The sequence below is a fragment of the Anomalospiza imberbis genome, chromosome 4 (assembly GCF_031753505.1).
Source record: "Anomalospiza imberbis isolate Cuckoo-Finch-1a 21T00152 chromosome 4, ASM3175350v1, whole genome shotgun sequence".
NCBI classification, from domain to species: Eukaryota; Metazoa; Chordata; class Aves; order Passeriformes; family Viduidae; genus Anomalospiza; species Anomalospiza imberbis.
The window spans coordinates 22,558,642-22,574,690 of record NC_089684.1 but is presented as its reverse complement, the minus strand read 5'-3'; the positions used below and the strand labels follow the sequence as shown (position 1 = coordinate 22,574,690).

General features: G+C 40.1%; 1 protein-coding gene across 5 annotated transcripts in view; it reads left to right on the top strand.

The window, feature by feature from the left end:
- The first annotated feature begins 408 nt into the window (after positions 1 to 408).
- The window catches only part of NFKB1 (nuclear factor kappa B subunit 1), a 58,995-nt gene continuing 43,354 nt past the window's right edge, over positions 409 to 16,049 (top strand). For 4 of the 5 annotated variants that reach the window (XM_068187480.1, XM_068187479.1, XM_068187478.1 and 1 more), the window contains exons 1-3: positions 804 to 964; positions 12,304 to 12,356; positions 13,474 to 13,558. In XM_068187480.1, the coding sequence (XP_068043581.1) occupies positions 12,312 to 12,356; positions 13,474 to 13,558 (130 nt within the window). In that variant the 5' untranslated portion in view covers positions 804 to 964; positions 12,304 to 12,311. Of the gene's footprint in view, positions 506 to 803; positions 965 to 12,303; positions 12,357 to 13,473; positions 13,559 to 16,049 lie in introns of those variants that run through there. The other variant, XM_068187481.1, reaches the window with a different exon arrangement.

The following is a 16,049-nucleotide window of genomic DNA, read 5'->3' as shown; positions in this document are numbered from 1 at the left end:
TGAACTTCTTTTACATAGCATTTATGCCAATTAAATATGGCACTACCTGCCTTGCTTCAGCCTTGCTTAAATGTGTCTGGGACACTTGATTACTATGCTGCAAACCTGGATTCTGGTATTAAAATCATATTATTGATGGTTGGCACTGTTCAACAGACGTCAAGTTACCTGGGAGCCTGCTCTATCAGAAACTGTGTAAACCTACACAAAAATGGTGCTGTGCAGCCTGTACTCCCTGCCCAGTGATGTTGTCAGGCATCTGGCGGTAAGCAATCGGTAAATTTCCTTTAATGAAGTGCCTGGGAAAGCCAGCCAGCAGCCAGGCACTGCGGCAGGGCGGTTAAATTCACTCGATGCAGAGTCTCTCTCTCCCCTTCCAAACTTTTTATTTAGAGGTCAAAAAACTTTGGCGGCCACCGGGTCGGGCCCGTATCCACAGAGATGTCGCGAATGCCGCCGTAGGCCAAGGAACGTGGGCAAGGACGGGATTATTCTTGCGGCGGCGGTAACTGCCTTGGGATGAAAGGACCCGCGTGTTTACGCGGCTTCACCCGGGCGGGAGGGCCTGTCCCCGGCCCAGGGATTTCGTGGCCAGCGGGTGGCTTGGGGGCAAGCGCTCCCCGGCTCCTTCTCCGCCGCCTCCGCGGGAGCGCGCCCAGGGCGCCGCGGCCGCGCCTCCTTCTGCCCCGCCGGCCGCCGCTGCCGCCCCGCCCCGCCCGCGCGGCCCTCCGCGCTGCCGGAGCGTCAGCGGGAATTTCCAGCCAGGAAGTGCGGCGGGCCGGGGCGGAGGCTGCGCAGGCCGGTGCCGGGCGGGTGCCCTCGCCGGTGGGGCGGGCGGGAAGGAGGGGGAAAGTCCGCGCGGAGCCGGGAGGCGGGCGGCGGCACGCCGGGTTACATGGCGCGGCGCTGAGGGACCGCCGGCGGCACAGCACGACGAGGAGGAGGCGCCGCCAGCTCTGCTCCGGTGAGCCCCAGGCGGCCCCTGTCCCGCCGCTCGCTGCCTTCTTTCTCCCCTGTCTCCGCGTCCTCACCGCGACGCCCGCCTGGCTGCGCTCCCTCTGTCCCGCAGCGGCGGGAGCGGGGCGGGAGCGGGCATTTCGCTGGGCTGGGGCAGCGCGGCAGCCCCCGGAGCTCCGCAGCCCCCGGAGCGCAGGTTTGCCGCGGGAGGCTGTGCCCGGTCCGGCCCCGCGCCTGTGAGGGCGCGGAGCTCCCGCTGGAGCGCTGGGAGGGATTGCCGCGGCTCTCGCCTGCAGCCGGCCCGGGGAGCGGGCGGGATGCCGGCTTTGCTGCTGCTGTGTTGCCGGGCTCTTCCTGGCCAGGGAATCGGTGTCCGTGACAGCAAAGTGAAAAAAATTTGCAAGACCAGCTTCTGCCGCTCGCATAGCGGGTGGTCGTAGGCAAAGGAGGTGCTGCTTTTGTCGCTTTTGGTTTCGAAGGTGACACACGTACGTGCTGAACCGAGACGCGGCCGGGGCACAGTCGCCGGCCGGGCTCGGGAGTGCAGGTGGTCACCACGAAAACGTGGGCTGATACTGGCAGCTCTGGGTGACCTCGTGTTGGGTGCTGCCCGAGAGTGCCGCGGACTGTATTAGGAGGTACGAAATTGTGAGGTTTTTAAAGTTGCAAGTGGTGAAACCGAAATGTTCTCGTCGCGACGGGGAGTATTACTGCACTGATTGCTCGCTTACGTTTGACCTTGAAACCCAAGAATATCGAACTTCTCATCATCATAATTATTTTTTCATCTCTTGGTGCTTTCTGCTTTGATGGTAACTTTGGTGAAAAAGCGCTAGTGACTTATTTTACGTGAATGTGAATTGAAGTATTGTTTCTGTGACATGAGGTATGTGCTCTTGGGCCATTATCATCATGTGTACTGCTGCGTATTTTCAAAATAAGCAAATCTCAGTGCCTGTGAGAATTTGGGGAATAAGACTTTGGAGACAAGGGATCATCTGCTGCATTTCAGCTTCCTGTCTTAAAATGCTCAAAATCTTTGCTTAAGAATAACGTTTTAAAGGAAATACAGATTATTGTTATCATTATTTTTTAAATTGGTTTTTAAATGCTGATTATATTTGGCATGTTCTGTGCTTCAGAAGTCCTCTTTTCACTTACTCTGTTCACAGAGAAAAGTGGATGAATTCTTTGCTGTATTGCCTTGTGCCTTACATGCTGCAGGGTGCTACCCCCAGTGCTGTCAAGCTCATAGAACAGGGTTGAAAATAGAGCACTTCGATTTTATTGACATCTGGAGTCTCTCTGCTATGGACTGTGTAGTATCATCTTTTGAAATAGTATTTCAGTTAAAGCGCTTGTGTTCTTTGATGAAAGAAAGTAGCTGCCCATTCTAGGAAAGCGTTAACCAAGACGTCATTCTAAGATAGCATCCTGTCTGCAGTGTTTTGTAATCTACAGAAATTACTACAGTTTAGGAGAAAATGAAAGAGAAAAAAGTAGCCTGTAACCATCCAGAAATAGATGCTCTGTTCCGTAATTTTCCCTGGCCTGAGAATTTAGCTAACAGTTATGCTGAAATACTTTTGTCAGGATGTGCCACAGTGCGTGGAGATTTCAGGAAATCTCAGTGCTGAAATCTGTGCAGGATATGTTAAAGAACTTAATTTGAAATATGAAACAGAAGGGAAAAAGCTTTCTTTCCACCCTTTGTCCCCTTTATAAAGAAAGAAATGTTAGTCAGTGGTAGAGTCATCCAAAAATGTAGTTATTTTCTCATGCAAGAAATGAATACATTTTGAGTTAAGATTATAAAACAGAGCAGCTTTATATTACTTTGCATTGTGTTGTGTGCTTTTAAAAAACAGTTTTGTAACAGATAAACTTCCTATCTGCATTAACTTTGTTCCGGCAACACCTTGGTAATGTTTTTGTAGTATTTATTTTGAAATCAGAAAAGTTTGCTGGATAAAAGTGCTGGGACAGAGAAAAGGAGTAAGAGGGAGAGAGGGTGGAAAGCAGACACTGGTGTTTCATTTAGGTGCACGTTTGAAGATTTCCTGCTTCATTTGTTGAAAAATAGCAGTACTGGTTACTTCTCTGTTAATATGTATTTTACATTTGACAATTAATTTAAATAATAAATGTAAGTTTACATTAAAATTTTACTTCTAAAAATTAAATAATTTACTTTTTTCCTTGAGGTGGCATTATGTGACTTCAATAATAGATACCTACAAATAAATATCATTGACACAAATTTGCTAATTAATAGATTTTTGAGGTTCCTTTTCATTGTTGCCTTTTCCAAAACCTTCCCATGCCACTTTCTCATGAATTCATGCAAACTCCAGAAATATGTTCAGTTAGGATGTGCATATTTCAGACTCTGGAAGGACAGGTACTAAGTTTGAAGGCCTGTGAGTCTTCACTATTAGAGGTGTTTGTAATGCAAAGTAGATGTTCATTTTTGAAGTCGCAAAGATACAGTGAAAGAAAATATATCTTTTACTAACTTACAGCTGGCTTTTTGATATAGCTAGTATTGAGAAAATTCACCTGTGGTCCTCAGAGATGCTGGTTAATTCTCCTGTGTTTTCACAGATTGCTCCAAACTACTTGCTGAAATATTTTCACCTTTCAGTGCTGTGTTTGCCAACTCTTAAGTACAAAAGTATCAGTCATAAAGAAAATTATTGCTTGTTTATGTAAGCAACTAATGAAAGCTCTACAGTTTAAAATCCTCTCATTCAACATACTGATAGCTTTCTTTTGGTTCTCTGACAAAATAACACAGCTATTATAAAACAAAGAGAAGATGATGAATGTTTCAGGCAGGTAATGAAAAAAAACAATTCCTGGTTTTGGTCACTTTTAGTTCTGACAGAGGTATTTTAGAAGTGGAAGTTGTAATTTGATGTCCTTTAAATAAGCTGTGAACCTTTTATGAAGTTCTGTGTTGATAAGATCATAATTATGGTTGTCATTAACTGTGCCCTTAGGTCAGTCAGGCACTAAGTTTGCATCTAACTTTGAGCATAGAAATAATTCGGTGACTCTTCTTCAGTGCTTTCATTTGAACATGTATTTTGATGAGGCACTGTTGACAGTTTCAAAAGTAAGGCCTTAAAAGATGTTTCAAGTTATTATGGTCTCAAGGTAAAATCCTTTGTTTAGCATTTAGGTGGAGCTGACAGATCATGTGCGGGGAGGAAGCTTCTACTGCTACTCCAAGCATTATTTCCCCCTTTCAACTTCTGTGTTCTTTTGAAAAGCAGTGAGAGATAGATACACATTTATTTTTCCCTTCATTTAAAATACTCAGCTGAAATACCCCCATGTTTCATTGCGTCCTCCAAGCAAACTGTCGACAGGCCAAGAGCAAAGAAGTAGGTCTAAGTTGTGTGGTTTGGGTTTGTTTGAGGTTTTTTTGCTTGGGTTTGGCTTTACTTTTTTTGTTTCTTCTAGAGGTCCTGTTTCCATCTGCCTAAACAGGGACAGATTTTAGCACACAAAGTATAAACAAAGGAAGCAGGTGGGTTTTTTGGTCTTACTAGTTTAGTCCAAGTGAGTTTTGTTGTGTCATAGGTTACTGTACAACACTGAGACTGCAGGAGTTTTACAGTTTCTTAGGAAAAAGTAAAAAATTAAACCTTAGTTAGCCACTTTGCATCTGTAGATTTGAAAACTGGCTATGACTGTGATGGTCCTGGACTCAGCTCTACCTGTTTGGTTCCTCTTACTGGTGCTAGTTAAACAATTGCTTCTGTCAGGTTATGACTTCAGTGGCTTTTCAGAACCAAAAGGACACTGAGAATCCTTTAGTTCACCTTTGTGATTGCAGTGGTAACAGCCCTGGCTGTTTTCTGTTCATGAAGTGTGGGACTGTGTCTTCAGTAGGAGCCCCGAGCATGTGTGACTGTATGTGGTGATACGGCCAACCTTGTGTGAGCTGAACTTCTGCAGCTGGTGGTTACATGCTGCTTGGCTTCTCAGAAACACTGTTCTTTCCCTCTACCCCTGCCAAAAGAAAAAAAAGCAAGGGAAAGATTTGCAGCCTAATATTGATGATTCATTACACTTCAGGCTTATGAAATGGGTGTGTGTGGCTTCTTGAGTTAAAATTTGACTTTGATGAACAGCTTTTATATGAGTTAGAGCTATTTGCAAAGAACATTCAGTGATTGATCTTAATCTGGAGGAAAAAGTAACAGCATTTTAACATCATATTCAGAAGTTCAAGTAATATTAGCACCCCACATGGCTAAAATACAATGTAGTTACTACAGCTGTTTTTCTGTATTGAACCTCAGTATTTTTACATCTACTTAACATTATACATGTACCAGAATATGTTTGCCATATATTTGAATACTGTTTATTCCTTTGGTTTAAGTTGCTCTGAATGTGTTTTAACAAAAACGTTCTAACTTTATTCCAACAATATCATGAAAAAACAGTTTGTATGTTTATGGCATTTTAGTATTTCCTCTTGACATATCAGTTCACTACTTTGATACTTGGGAAAGGAATAAAACAAAAATCCTGTTTGCAAACATAGTTTATAGAATATCTTTTAGGTAGTCCAGTTACTCTATGCCAAGGAAATTTTCTCATGCTGTGATTTTTTTTTTCTTCAGATTTAGTTGTTACATGCTGTAATAAATTTGGTTCTAGATTTCATAAAATAATTATGCACCCAACAATTCTGATTTAGAGTACCACATTTGTGAAATCTCAAGTACTTGTGATTGATTTAATTTCCAAAATATTCTGTAGTTTTTGTGCTGTTGTCAAGTAATGCATCTGCTCATGACTGAAAATACCTGAAAACTTCAGCAATTTAAAAATTTTAAAAATACATAAACACAACTGCCAGGTCCCACCCAACAGGAAATAATAAGCAGGCTTAATTAGTCACAAGAGGAGGCAATTTGAGTTGTTATATTAGAAAAACAAACTGTCATTTAGGGTTAAGTAGTGTTACTCCAGCTGCAGCAGTGTGTGGATGACAAAGACTCTGCAGAACAAATTAGAATCTTTGACCAAAATGTCTCTCTGCACAAACTTTTTTGCACTTATATACTGACAAATTGGATTCAAATCTCTATTGAGAGATTACATATCTTTGAAATGCCAGAAGGAATGTGAAAAATACAGCTTCCTTATGCCCCTTTTGCTAAAATTAAGTGTTGGTTCCTTAAAACAGCTCCCTACCTCCCCAGGTATTGAAATCATAGTTGGGAGAAGAAATAGTAGTAAACATTTCGGCATTTAAAGGCAAATTTTAAATCTATTTAATTACTGACTTAAAATTCCTTCAAAATAACATGATAGATGTGGCTTTGTGTCAACATGAGCGAATTAACAATCGCTTCTTGTGTTTTTGAACATGTTTTTCTTTCGTATTTGTCCTAAAGACATCTATGCCAATATTGTGGGTGAAAGTATGCATGATGTTCCCTTCATATTTGAGTTCTGTTTATTTGTATATTACAGAACACATTAGCTGTTTATCGTCTCTTACTTTGATTTAAAGGTGTTGTGCTCTGGAGCTGTACTTCTGGCACTCTGGGCAGATTGACTGGGTTCCAAGGGAAATGAAGTGCTGGTTGAAGTGGAGAGGTGGCAGAAGCAAGGTGAAAAGGCTGTGCAGTGAGAGGGGTGGGCAGCATCCTGACTTCGAAGGAACTGCAGTGGTGAAAGGTTGAGACTGAACAGCTTGGATCATATCTCTGCTTTGTCAGAGCAGATCCTGCTCTGGCCTCCAGCCAAAATCATCTCAGCAGCTCTTGTCCTGCTGCCAGCCCTGACCCAGCAACCCAAAGAGTCTATTGCACAATACCTTTTCCCAGCATCTCTGTTTGGGAAATGCAAATCACTGAAACAATTGTCCCTATACAGATACAGATTCTGTTTTGCCAAGGGTGGAAGACTGAGGCTCAAGGATTTATAGTTGCCACCTAAAGTTAAGGAATAAACAGCAGGTAAAACACATTGTCCTGTCTGCACAATACAGCAGTTACTGTTTCTACCTCAGTACTTCATAGTTGCTACAGGAATTCTGAAAATTTGGTGCTGTTCCTAAAAATGTAGTTCTCTGTGATGAGATAATCTGCCACACTTCATAGCCCTGATGTAGTAAAAATATACTTAAAGTATATGAAAGAGACACCTCTTTGCTTCGTTTTCATCCTTATTCCTCTCTATTTTTAGTAAGCAGAATAAACAGGCTAAGGGCAAACCACACTGAATTTAATTAATTTCATTTAGTGTCCTGTCAGTGTCCTGTTAAAGAAGTTTATTTTTAACAGGTAAATTCCAGTGAAAGCCAAGCTAAAGAGAAAAAGCTAGAAAGTTTTCTCCTAGAAAACTTTCAGGAAGAATTGTTCTTTCAGTATATCTAGTCTAGTCAATTGAAGTGTAGAATTTGGGTTTCCCATTGTGAGGCTGAATCCCAGCCTTGACAGGTGAGAACAGGATGATGTAAAACATGTCATAAAGTAAGAGATGGTTTAAATAAATTTCCTTGTGGAAGAACATCCATCACACTAATTTCAGTTCTCAGGTGCAATGAACTGGGTGATAAAGATCATGTTTTTCTGCAGAAAGGTAGTAGGGAGAAGTCCCATTCCAAGTTTTTAGGGATTGGATTGGATACTGGTGTCAAAGAGAACAAGGGTTCACCTCATGCTTAAAATTCAGGCTGGAAAGTTGAAGAGCAATAAAGGGAAGGATCTGTACCCTTGAAAAATCAGGGGGTCTGAAAACAGTTGGGTAGGGAAATTTATCTTGCTTTTTAAAAGGTAAACAGACACTGTGAATGTGGGAGAATAACAGGGAAGAGCTCTGAAATCAAATGATTGAGATAAGAGAAATGAGAATTCTTGTTCGTCGATTACAGCATTCCTACATTAATTATGTTGTTTTCATTTTAAATGGCTGCTCCTTTTGAAGCTTTAGAACAAATATTCAGAATACAATAAATCATGTTCTTCCAGCTGTGCCACTTGTACCTTGTATCATTTGGTTATTAAGGAGGAGCAGTGGTACAAAGTACCTGCCCTTAGGTTTGCTTGGTTGTTTGGTGCAACAGTCATCTCCTGTGTATGTGTACATGGCTTCCTAGGTTTGTTCTCTTTTTCTCTCTATTTAAACTTTTTTCACAATGGCAATTGACCTGCTGTGAGGAGAAAGGAATATGTATGCACATGCATGCACACATCCCACACTTACTCTCAGAAGGTATAATTGTGTGGGCTTGGGCAAGTTTAGCTGGATTTTATGTTTTCCTGTTGCACTAGGAGCTAAATGAAGTTTCTCCACTGACCTTTGAATTTTCACACTTATAAATACTGTGAATTGAAATGTCTAGCTTCCTGTGCCCCATTATCTGAAAAACTTCAGTCTCCAGGGTGGAGACTGCTGTGGTTGATTGTGGTCTGCAGGTGTTGGGGTATTTTTCTATTGTAGATTCTAGTTTGCAGTACAATTTGTGGGAATTGGAACTTATGCAGGAAGCAGGCATCTATAATAACATGAACTTCCACAAAGCAATTTTAATCTGGTCATCTTCAAATGAGTGAGGTGGCAATCTCTGACCCATAATACAGCTCATGTAATGAGAGAATGAACAAAGCTACTCGAGGTAGATGCTAATCTTACCACCTCATACAAATGGGAAAGGTGCTTAGAAACTGGAGCAGTAAGGGGAAAGGCCAATTAAAGGTCACAAAGGTAGAGCTAGGGTCTATTTTTCTGTGTCTTTTTGGGATTTTGATCATGTTACTGACTGTGGATTTGCATCAATTTTCATGTAAGAGAAAGTGTACGGATTTCTGAACTTAATCCTAGCGAAACAAATGGTTATTTGAAGGTAGGGCTCCCAGGACACTTTTGTTATCTGTTTGGCTTTGGAGGGGATAAAACATAGTGAAACTGTGTGTTTTCAGTCATTTAGAAGGGTTATTTTAAACAGATGGGTTGATCTTTGTCTAGGCCTTGATAAGGCAATTAAGTATGAGTTTACATATACGAAGGTGAATGTATGCTCATCTAGACTATAATCTGTTCAAAATACACTGGCTTAATGTTCAGGCCAGAGAGAATGTCTTTAACCTCTTCCCCAAGCAGTGCAGCTGACCTGAACACGAAAGATCTCAAGTAAGAAGCATCTGCACTTAGGATGTGAGAGAGGTTGTGTTTAATACCTGGTTAGGCATTCATTAGTACCCATCTACAGCTGACTGGGTGCTATGTCAGTAGTTACCTTGCTGCTTCCAAGTGTCATGTTCATAGAATAATGGAGTAGTTTGGGTTGGAAGGGACCTCAAAGATCTTCTAGTCCCAACCCCCCACATTGCCTGGGTGGAGACATCTTCCGCTACCGTAAGTTTTCCAAATTGTTCCAAGCCCCATCCAACCTGACACCTCCAGGCACAGGGCAGTCACAGCTTCTCTGAGCAACCCATTCTAGCACCTTGCCACCCTCACAGTGAAGGATTTCTTCCTTATATCCGATCTAATCCCACTCTTTGTCAGTTTAAAGTGATTCCCCCTCATCCTGTCCGTGCACATCCTTGTGAAAAGTCCCTCTCCAGCTTTCCTGGAGGCCCTCTTCAGGTACTGGAAGGTGCTTTAAGGTTTCCCTGAAGCCTTTTCTTCTCCAGGCTGAACAGCCGCAGCTCTCCCACCCTGTCTGCAGGAGAGGTGCTCCAGCACTCTGAGCATCTTCATGGCCTCCTCTGGGCTTACTCCAACAGGCCCACGTGTTCCTGGGGCTGAAGAGTCCAGAGCTGAACGTAGCAGTGCAGGGGGAACGTCTTTAAATGCTGTTTTGGTGTTGTGACATTGTTCACTGCATCAGCCAAAAAGCCTGAAATTACTGTTTTCAAAAGGTGAAGCTGAAGGACTGATTCAGATGGACGTAGAACCCTATTTTTTTTTTCCTAAATGGGTTCTAATTTTTACATCAAAATACTTTAAATGAAAAGTTTTCAGAAGTAATACCTCTGCGCTGTTTTTCCACTTTGTTGGAAAGTCATGTATTGTAGAAGTGTAGATGTGACCAGAAGTGTGGCAGGTGTGAGGACGCTGACTTTTGCCCCCAGAGTTCTCCTGGAGGGAGAGGGGTGCAGCCTGAGGAACTAGAACGGGGCAAAGAAAATAGAACCTACTATTACATTTATCCTGTGGCTTACAGAAGAAGCTGTGAAATGCTTTGAAAGTTTGGCAAAGTATACATTGAGCAAACAGGCAAGTGGGCAGATGCCATTCATGTTAGCTCCTCAGAATAAATTATTTTTCTGAACAAGCATGTTTACCATGTCATCTGGAAACTTCAGGATTTTGGAATACCATTTTGCATATGTGACAGATGAAATTTTAAGTGTTTAAACATGAGACATCACAAAACAAGATTTGTAGGGCTAGTTTTTATTCTATTTATGCAGAAGAAACCTGGCATTTGCACTCACAGCTACCTAATCAGGGTGTAACAAGAGGGTGGGTATTTTCTGACACTTTGTAAAATAAAGCTGGCTGTTGAGGTCCTCTGATTGTTTTCTGTAATATCTACACCTTCCAGTAAGAAGTGTTTGGCAAAAAATGTTACAAGTTATTTCAGTGATTTAAGTAACGTGTCAGTTAGTGATAATGTTATTTATATTTTTTCTACAGAACAGAAGTCAAATAAAAACATCTTGGTGAATTTTGTTGTATCCTGAAGGTTTTATCATGCCTTGTATGTTGACTTTTTTCCATAAAGATGAAGAATAACAATGGCAAATGGTTGATGAAAATAATGCTTTGTGGAAGGTGCCTATGAGCTAATGTGATTGACTGGTGGTTTTTTATCTTGCTGAAATCCTCTTGTATTAAGTGATGAAGTACAGCATTGGTGACATTGGCTGCTTGTTGTATCTCTTATTAGTTTTTGGCTGAAATCTTATGACCAGTTATTTGATATTTGCACAAATACTACAAATAAATATTGCCCTGTAAATATTTCTAAAATTGAATTACAGTCAGTTGGGTACTTTTTATTTTCTAGGTTAAAAAACAGTTGTACCCACATAAACATCTTTTTCATTGAAGTCATCTGTGAATTAAGTGTCTCCTATTTCTCCATTTTATTTTTATTTACATTTTCTGCTTTGTGGGGATTGGGTAACTGTGTTGTCTTTGGAGATTGTTAACAAGCAGAGTTGAGCCTCCATCAAGGTGAAGTACCCAAGTATTCCAATTTTCCTTTTGATAATTGCCTTTCTAGTTCCTCTAGAAGGTACATGGTGACTCAGTTTTTCTTTGATGACTTACTGATCTCTTGCACCTCTCTTCGATAGTGCAGTAGGTTTTCACAGTTCTCTGCTGCCAAGCATGGCTCGTGTTCACTGTGGTGGAATATGAGGGCCAGTGACCTGTTTTTGTCTTCTGTTAGTTATTAACCTTATTTAGTGTCTGTTGAATACAGACATGAGTCTCTTGAAATTGTCCTACTGTTACTTTCAGATACTCCCTTGGAGAGCCTTATTTAGTGAGCTCAGCATAGGTGAAATTGTAGTTCTTTTAGTAATATCTACATGAAAGGAAATAACACTAATATTAATATCTTCTAATAGACCTAATAAATTCCTCAGAAAAATCACAGGTTCTGCTGCTGGCCCACTACTGGTCCCAGTAAAATCAACCAAGGAAACTTTTCCAGTGTCCAGAATTCATACGTAGACCTGTGAGAAAGGGTTGTGATGGATGCTGTGCATCCATAATTGTCATTGTCAGCACAGAGTTATTGTGTGTGCTAAGCACTTGCAGACCCCTGGAAATAAAGGTGTCCAAAATTAGTCAAGACTAGATTCCTGGTTTTATTTAATTATTTTTTTTAAATACTGTCCTTTCTTTGGCATCTTTATTTGCATTTAGTAATACTTCATAAGAAAAGGGAAACTTCACAGGGTTCATTCAGGAATGCTCATAATGTTCTTTTTATTGTATAAAAGAGTTCTGCTATTTCTATGGTAATGATGTTGCTTAAAGTCTAATGGCAGACTAGTCAGAGCAAAGACAGAATCAATTCCTGATTTTAAGAATTTTTTTTTTCTGGACTTTGACTGTAATTTTTAATTTCTTGGCAATAAGCAATGGAAAATCCTAGCTGTAGCCTATCTTATCCTTACATTGTCCATTCCAAATACTGAGGAATTTTGGAAGTATTTTAGAAATCATTAATGTTGTGAATGAAATAAAAAGTGTCAGAGATTGGGCTTTTAACTCTGAATGCTTTCCAGGCTTCTCTATTGCTCTGCATTGGAAAAAAATGGGAGTTCTAATCATGTTTTTGTGTTTCAGGACTTAAAATGGCAGCAGAAGATTCCTATATTATGGGAGTATCTGATCCCCAAGTAAGTGAATTTCTGTGTTTTCAGTATCCCTGTATCCTCTCCTAGCTGTCTGTTTAAGCCTTCTCTCATATTGTCTTGTCATTTCCTAGACTTAATATGGATATAGAAAATCATTCTGCATTGGCAGAAATCAGGGCTTTTTTCCCTGAGCTGCTTTTTATGTGACCTGTAAAGTGCCTTGCCACTGGTTAAATGGCTGAAATGAGAAGGAAAGCTAGGCCTGCTGAATTCAGCAGTTGAAAAAAATACTTATTTTTATGTCCTGCGTGCCCGTGTCACCTGCTCTGGAGTTTCTTCTGTGGTGGACATTGGAGTATTTCTGAAAACAAAACCCCTTATGTGCTAAGAGGCCCTTTTGTGTAAATTTTTGTGAGGTTTTCATTAACAGTGATGACTAAAACGTTCCTTCTCTCACACAGATCCATAGGCCTAGCTCTTCAGGAGCTCTTCCTGATCTTCTTAGATCATAAATTACTTGTACTGTGAGAATGGTGCGTGGGTGAAGAGTTTAAGTGAAGAATAGGTCATTTCTACTCACCTTAATTTTCAAAAAGCAGCTATTTTCTCTTTTATGCTTGCTCCACTTTGGAAAAAGGTAGATTTATACCTGACAACAATTACAGTAAGTTGAGACATATCAGTGTTAAAAAAAAAAATAAACCAACTTTAACCTGTATGTATTGTTTTCTCTCATTAGAGCTTGTAAATATATTTACATAAGGAATATAGTCTGGTGGGGTTTAATCAGACAGGTGGAAATGAAAACTCATAGGTTCTTAGCAAGGCCTTGGGCAAGACATCTAGGCTTAGATTTTCAGAATTTCTGTCTAAGCTCTTTAGGATTTATAGTTGTTAGTGCAGGTGAGCAAAATGGGTGTTTAGAAACTGTGCTGAGGTTGGTGTGGTCTCATGATTCTGGTGAAACTTGGGTCGGTGCTGTCAGTTCTGCTTGCAGTGCTGTTGCCAGCAAAAATAAAATAGCTATAAAATGTTTATGCAATTCAACGAGGTGTTTGCAGTCTCAGTATTTGCAGAGAACTTTGAAGTGCTTTGCTGATAGATGTTTTATGCAGCTGTGTATAAATGTAATAATGCAGAGTATTTTCTTTCAATATAGATGTTTACAGTGGATCAGTTCATGGGAATGAATGCTTTATTTAACAGTACAAATTACATCACTGCAGACTTACCTCTACGAACAGGTAGGAACCCTCACTATTTGATGGTGCCATTGTCCTGCTGATTCTTCCTGTTTGTTTTCTTTTGAGAAGTTCTTTTCAGTGCCTTTTTTGTTTACCAACTTGTGTGTCATAATAGTAGATTGCAGGTTGTCAACTTTTTTTTTATTACATCTTGCATCTTTCTTCCCCTCATGAAACTTTCAGCAGTGAGACAAATCAGATTTTCTTGTGGCTTGTACAGAAACTGAAAGTTTCAGCAGTTTCCCAGGTGAAACCAGGACAGTGACCAAAGAGCTTTGAGTGACCCGATTTTATAAATTACTTTGTTGAGGCTTTTTTCTGAATTTGAACCTTCAGCAAGTTACACGTTGCTATTGCCAGTTTGCAGACTGCAACATGTGCTTCTTTTCCTTTTGAATGCTGTTGCATTTGTTGTAGTTGCATTTGTTGCTTGTTTTTTCAGTAATAAAATGCAGAGCATATTAACTTCCTGTACCATTCAAATGTGTTTTTCCTTCTCGGTGACTTCTCTGTTTCCTGTGAAGTGGCAGTGTGGTATTAGAAGCACCTGACAATTTCCTGAACAATAACACTAGTTTGAAAGCTCAGACAAATTTTGCAACAAACCACTGAAAATAAGCAAATAGTATTCTGCAAAGGTCTGATAAGCAGCTCTTACTGTATGCTTCCAGAGCAGTAAGAACAATTACAAGTCTTTTATAGCTCAGTCAGTATCAGCTGCTTGATCAGCCTTGGTCTGGTTTTGCTAATTAAAGATCTTTATAAATACTACTTCTTGCATGAATTTGGAAAACTCTTTTCTCTTGCTTAGTCTATTAGAACAACTGATACAAAAGGAAGAAGGAAATAAAATTTAATTTAAACTTATGATTTTTTTTCTCAAAATACAGCTCTAATACAGCTGTTCAAGTATTTTACCATGACAGCTTTCTCTTGTTATCTGTTTGACTCTGTGGTATTAGGATGTAGCTGGTGTCTTATGTATTGCAAATTACTTTCTTCAGTTGAAAGTGCAAACCACTTCTGATTGCAGTATTTGGTACACTTCACAGCAGAGAAGGTGTTAAGTGTAAAATGAAATAAGCATTTAACGTTTTCCTTCATAGGTAAAATTCCATCCTAAAGTAACAATAAATGCTGCTTATAGAATAAAAATTAAAGCAGGCTTACTGTTTTAGTGTTTCCTTGTTTTCTTAAAAGAGTAGTAGCAAGAAAGGATCGAGAAACACATGGTACAGATAATTTGGTTTCAAGATAAAATGTTCTCATGAGCAAAGCACTTGACAAATATGGAAAAACATCCAGCAAATGAATGTTGCAATCATTTGCTTACAGTGTATTTTTATTAAGGCAGATAAAATTATTCAGTAAGATTCATCTGTGTAGTATTAAAGGGCTTGTGCATTATAGACCAAGGGATTTTTTTTCTCCCAGTTTCTGTTGACCAAATAAGGTTATTGAAATTTCCCTGTAATGAGCTCTTTTACATGTACTTTTTAAGCTTATTCTGTATTTTTCATGCCAGACTCATTCAATACAAATTATTCAGATATATAAAACTAATCTTCAGATAACTATGTCTCATCTAAAGTAGAAAACAGCTATTTTCAAAAGTATGTCATGGAGTCAAGGATTCACTGAGTTCTGGAGTTGCAGAAAACTCTTACTGGGCTAAGTCTAGCTCTGTCCTTAATTTGAAAAATTGCTTCAAAAAAGGCCTTCTTTTTATAAGTGCCACTGCTCTTGTCTACTGCTGCAGTATAGGTGGCAAGTTCCTTGTGCACAAAATGGGATTCAGTAAAGGATCATGGATTTCAGGTTATCACAAACAAAAAATTAATAAAAGTTTCAGAAAAGGTTGATCATTTCAGCTGCATCCGATGATGCCACGGTTGGTTTGTTTCTTGAACAGTATCCCAATAATGCTTATTTCCTCCCCTTCTTGAAAATATGCTGCATTGTTACTATGGACTGGCTCTTCAGTTAAAAGATAATATAATAATTTTTATATTCTACTTTAGTGGTTTTCAAGCAGGGACTAATGATGTCTTTCTACTTAGTAAAGTCAGTTTAAAAAGTCATGTGGGGTTTTCCAGAAGTACTTCCAGCTGAGATACGGAGAGAGTGAAATAAAACGATTTTTCTCAAGGACAGATGGATGATAAAGGCAGAAAGAACCAAAGACATTAATTGTTCCTCATGATCTGGCTGTGGTGCCTATATCTTTCAGTCTGTGCACCCATAAAGGCATGATGTCAGACGTACTACATTGGCAGACAGGTTTAATGTATAACCATGGATTGCTGTGTTGTGCCAGCGGGGCTGAATCAACAAGTAGCTGGGGAATTTGGGGACTTTCTGGTGATAGATGTTCTGCTGCTAAATTAACATTTACAGTAATAGTAGGAAACCTTTGAGATGGTGGAGCACTGATTTTCTCAACATCATTGTCAGTGCTCAAGTGTCTTTGCTTCTTTTTCTCTCTTGTATG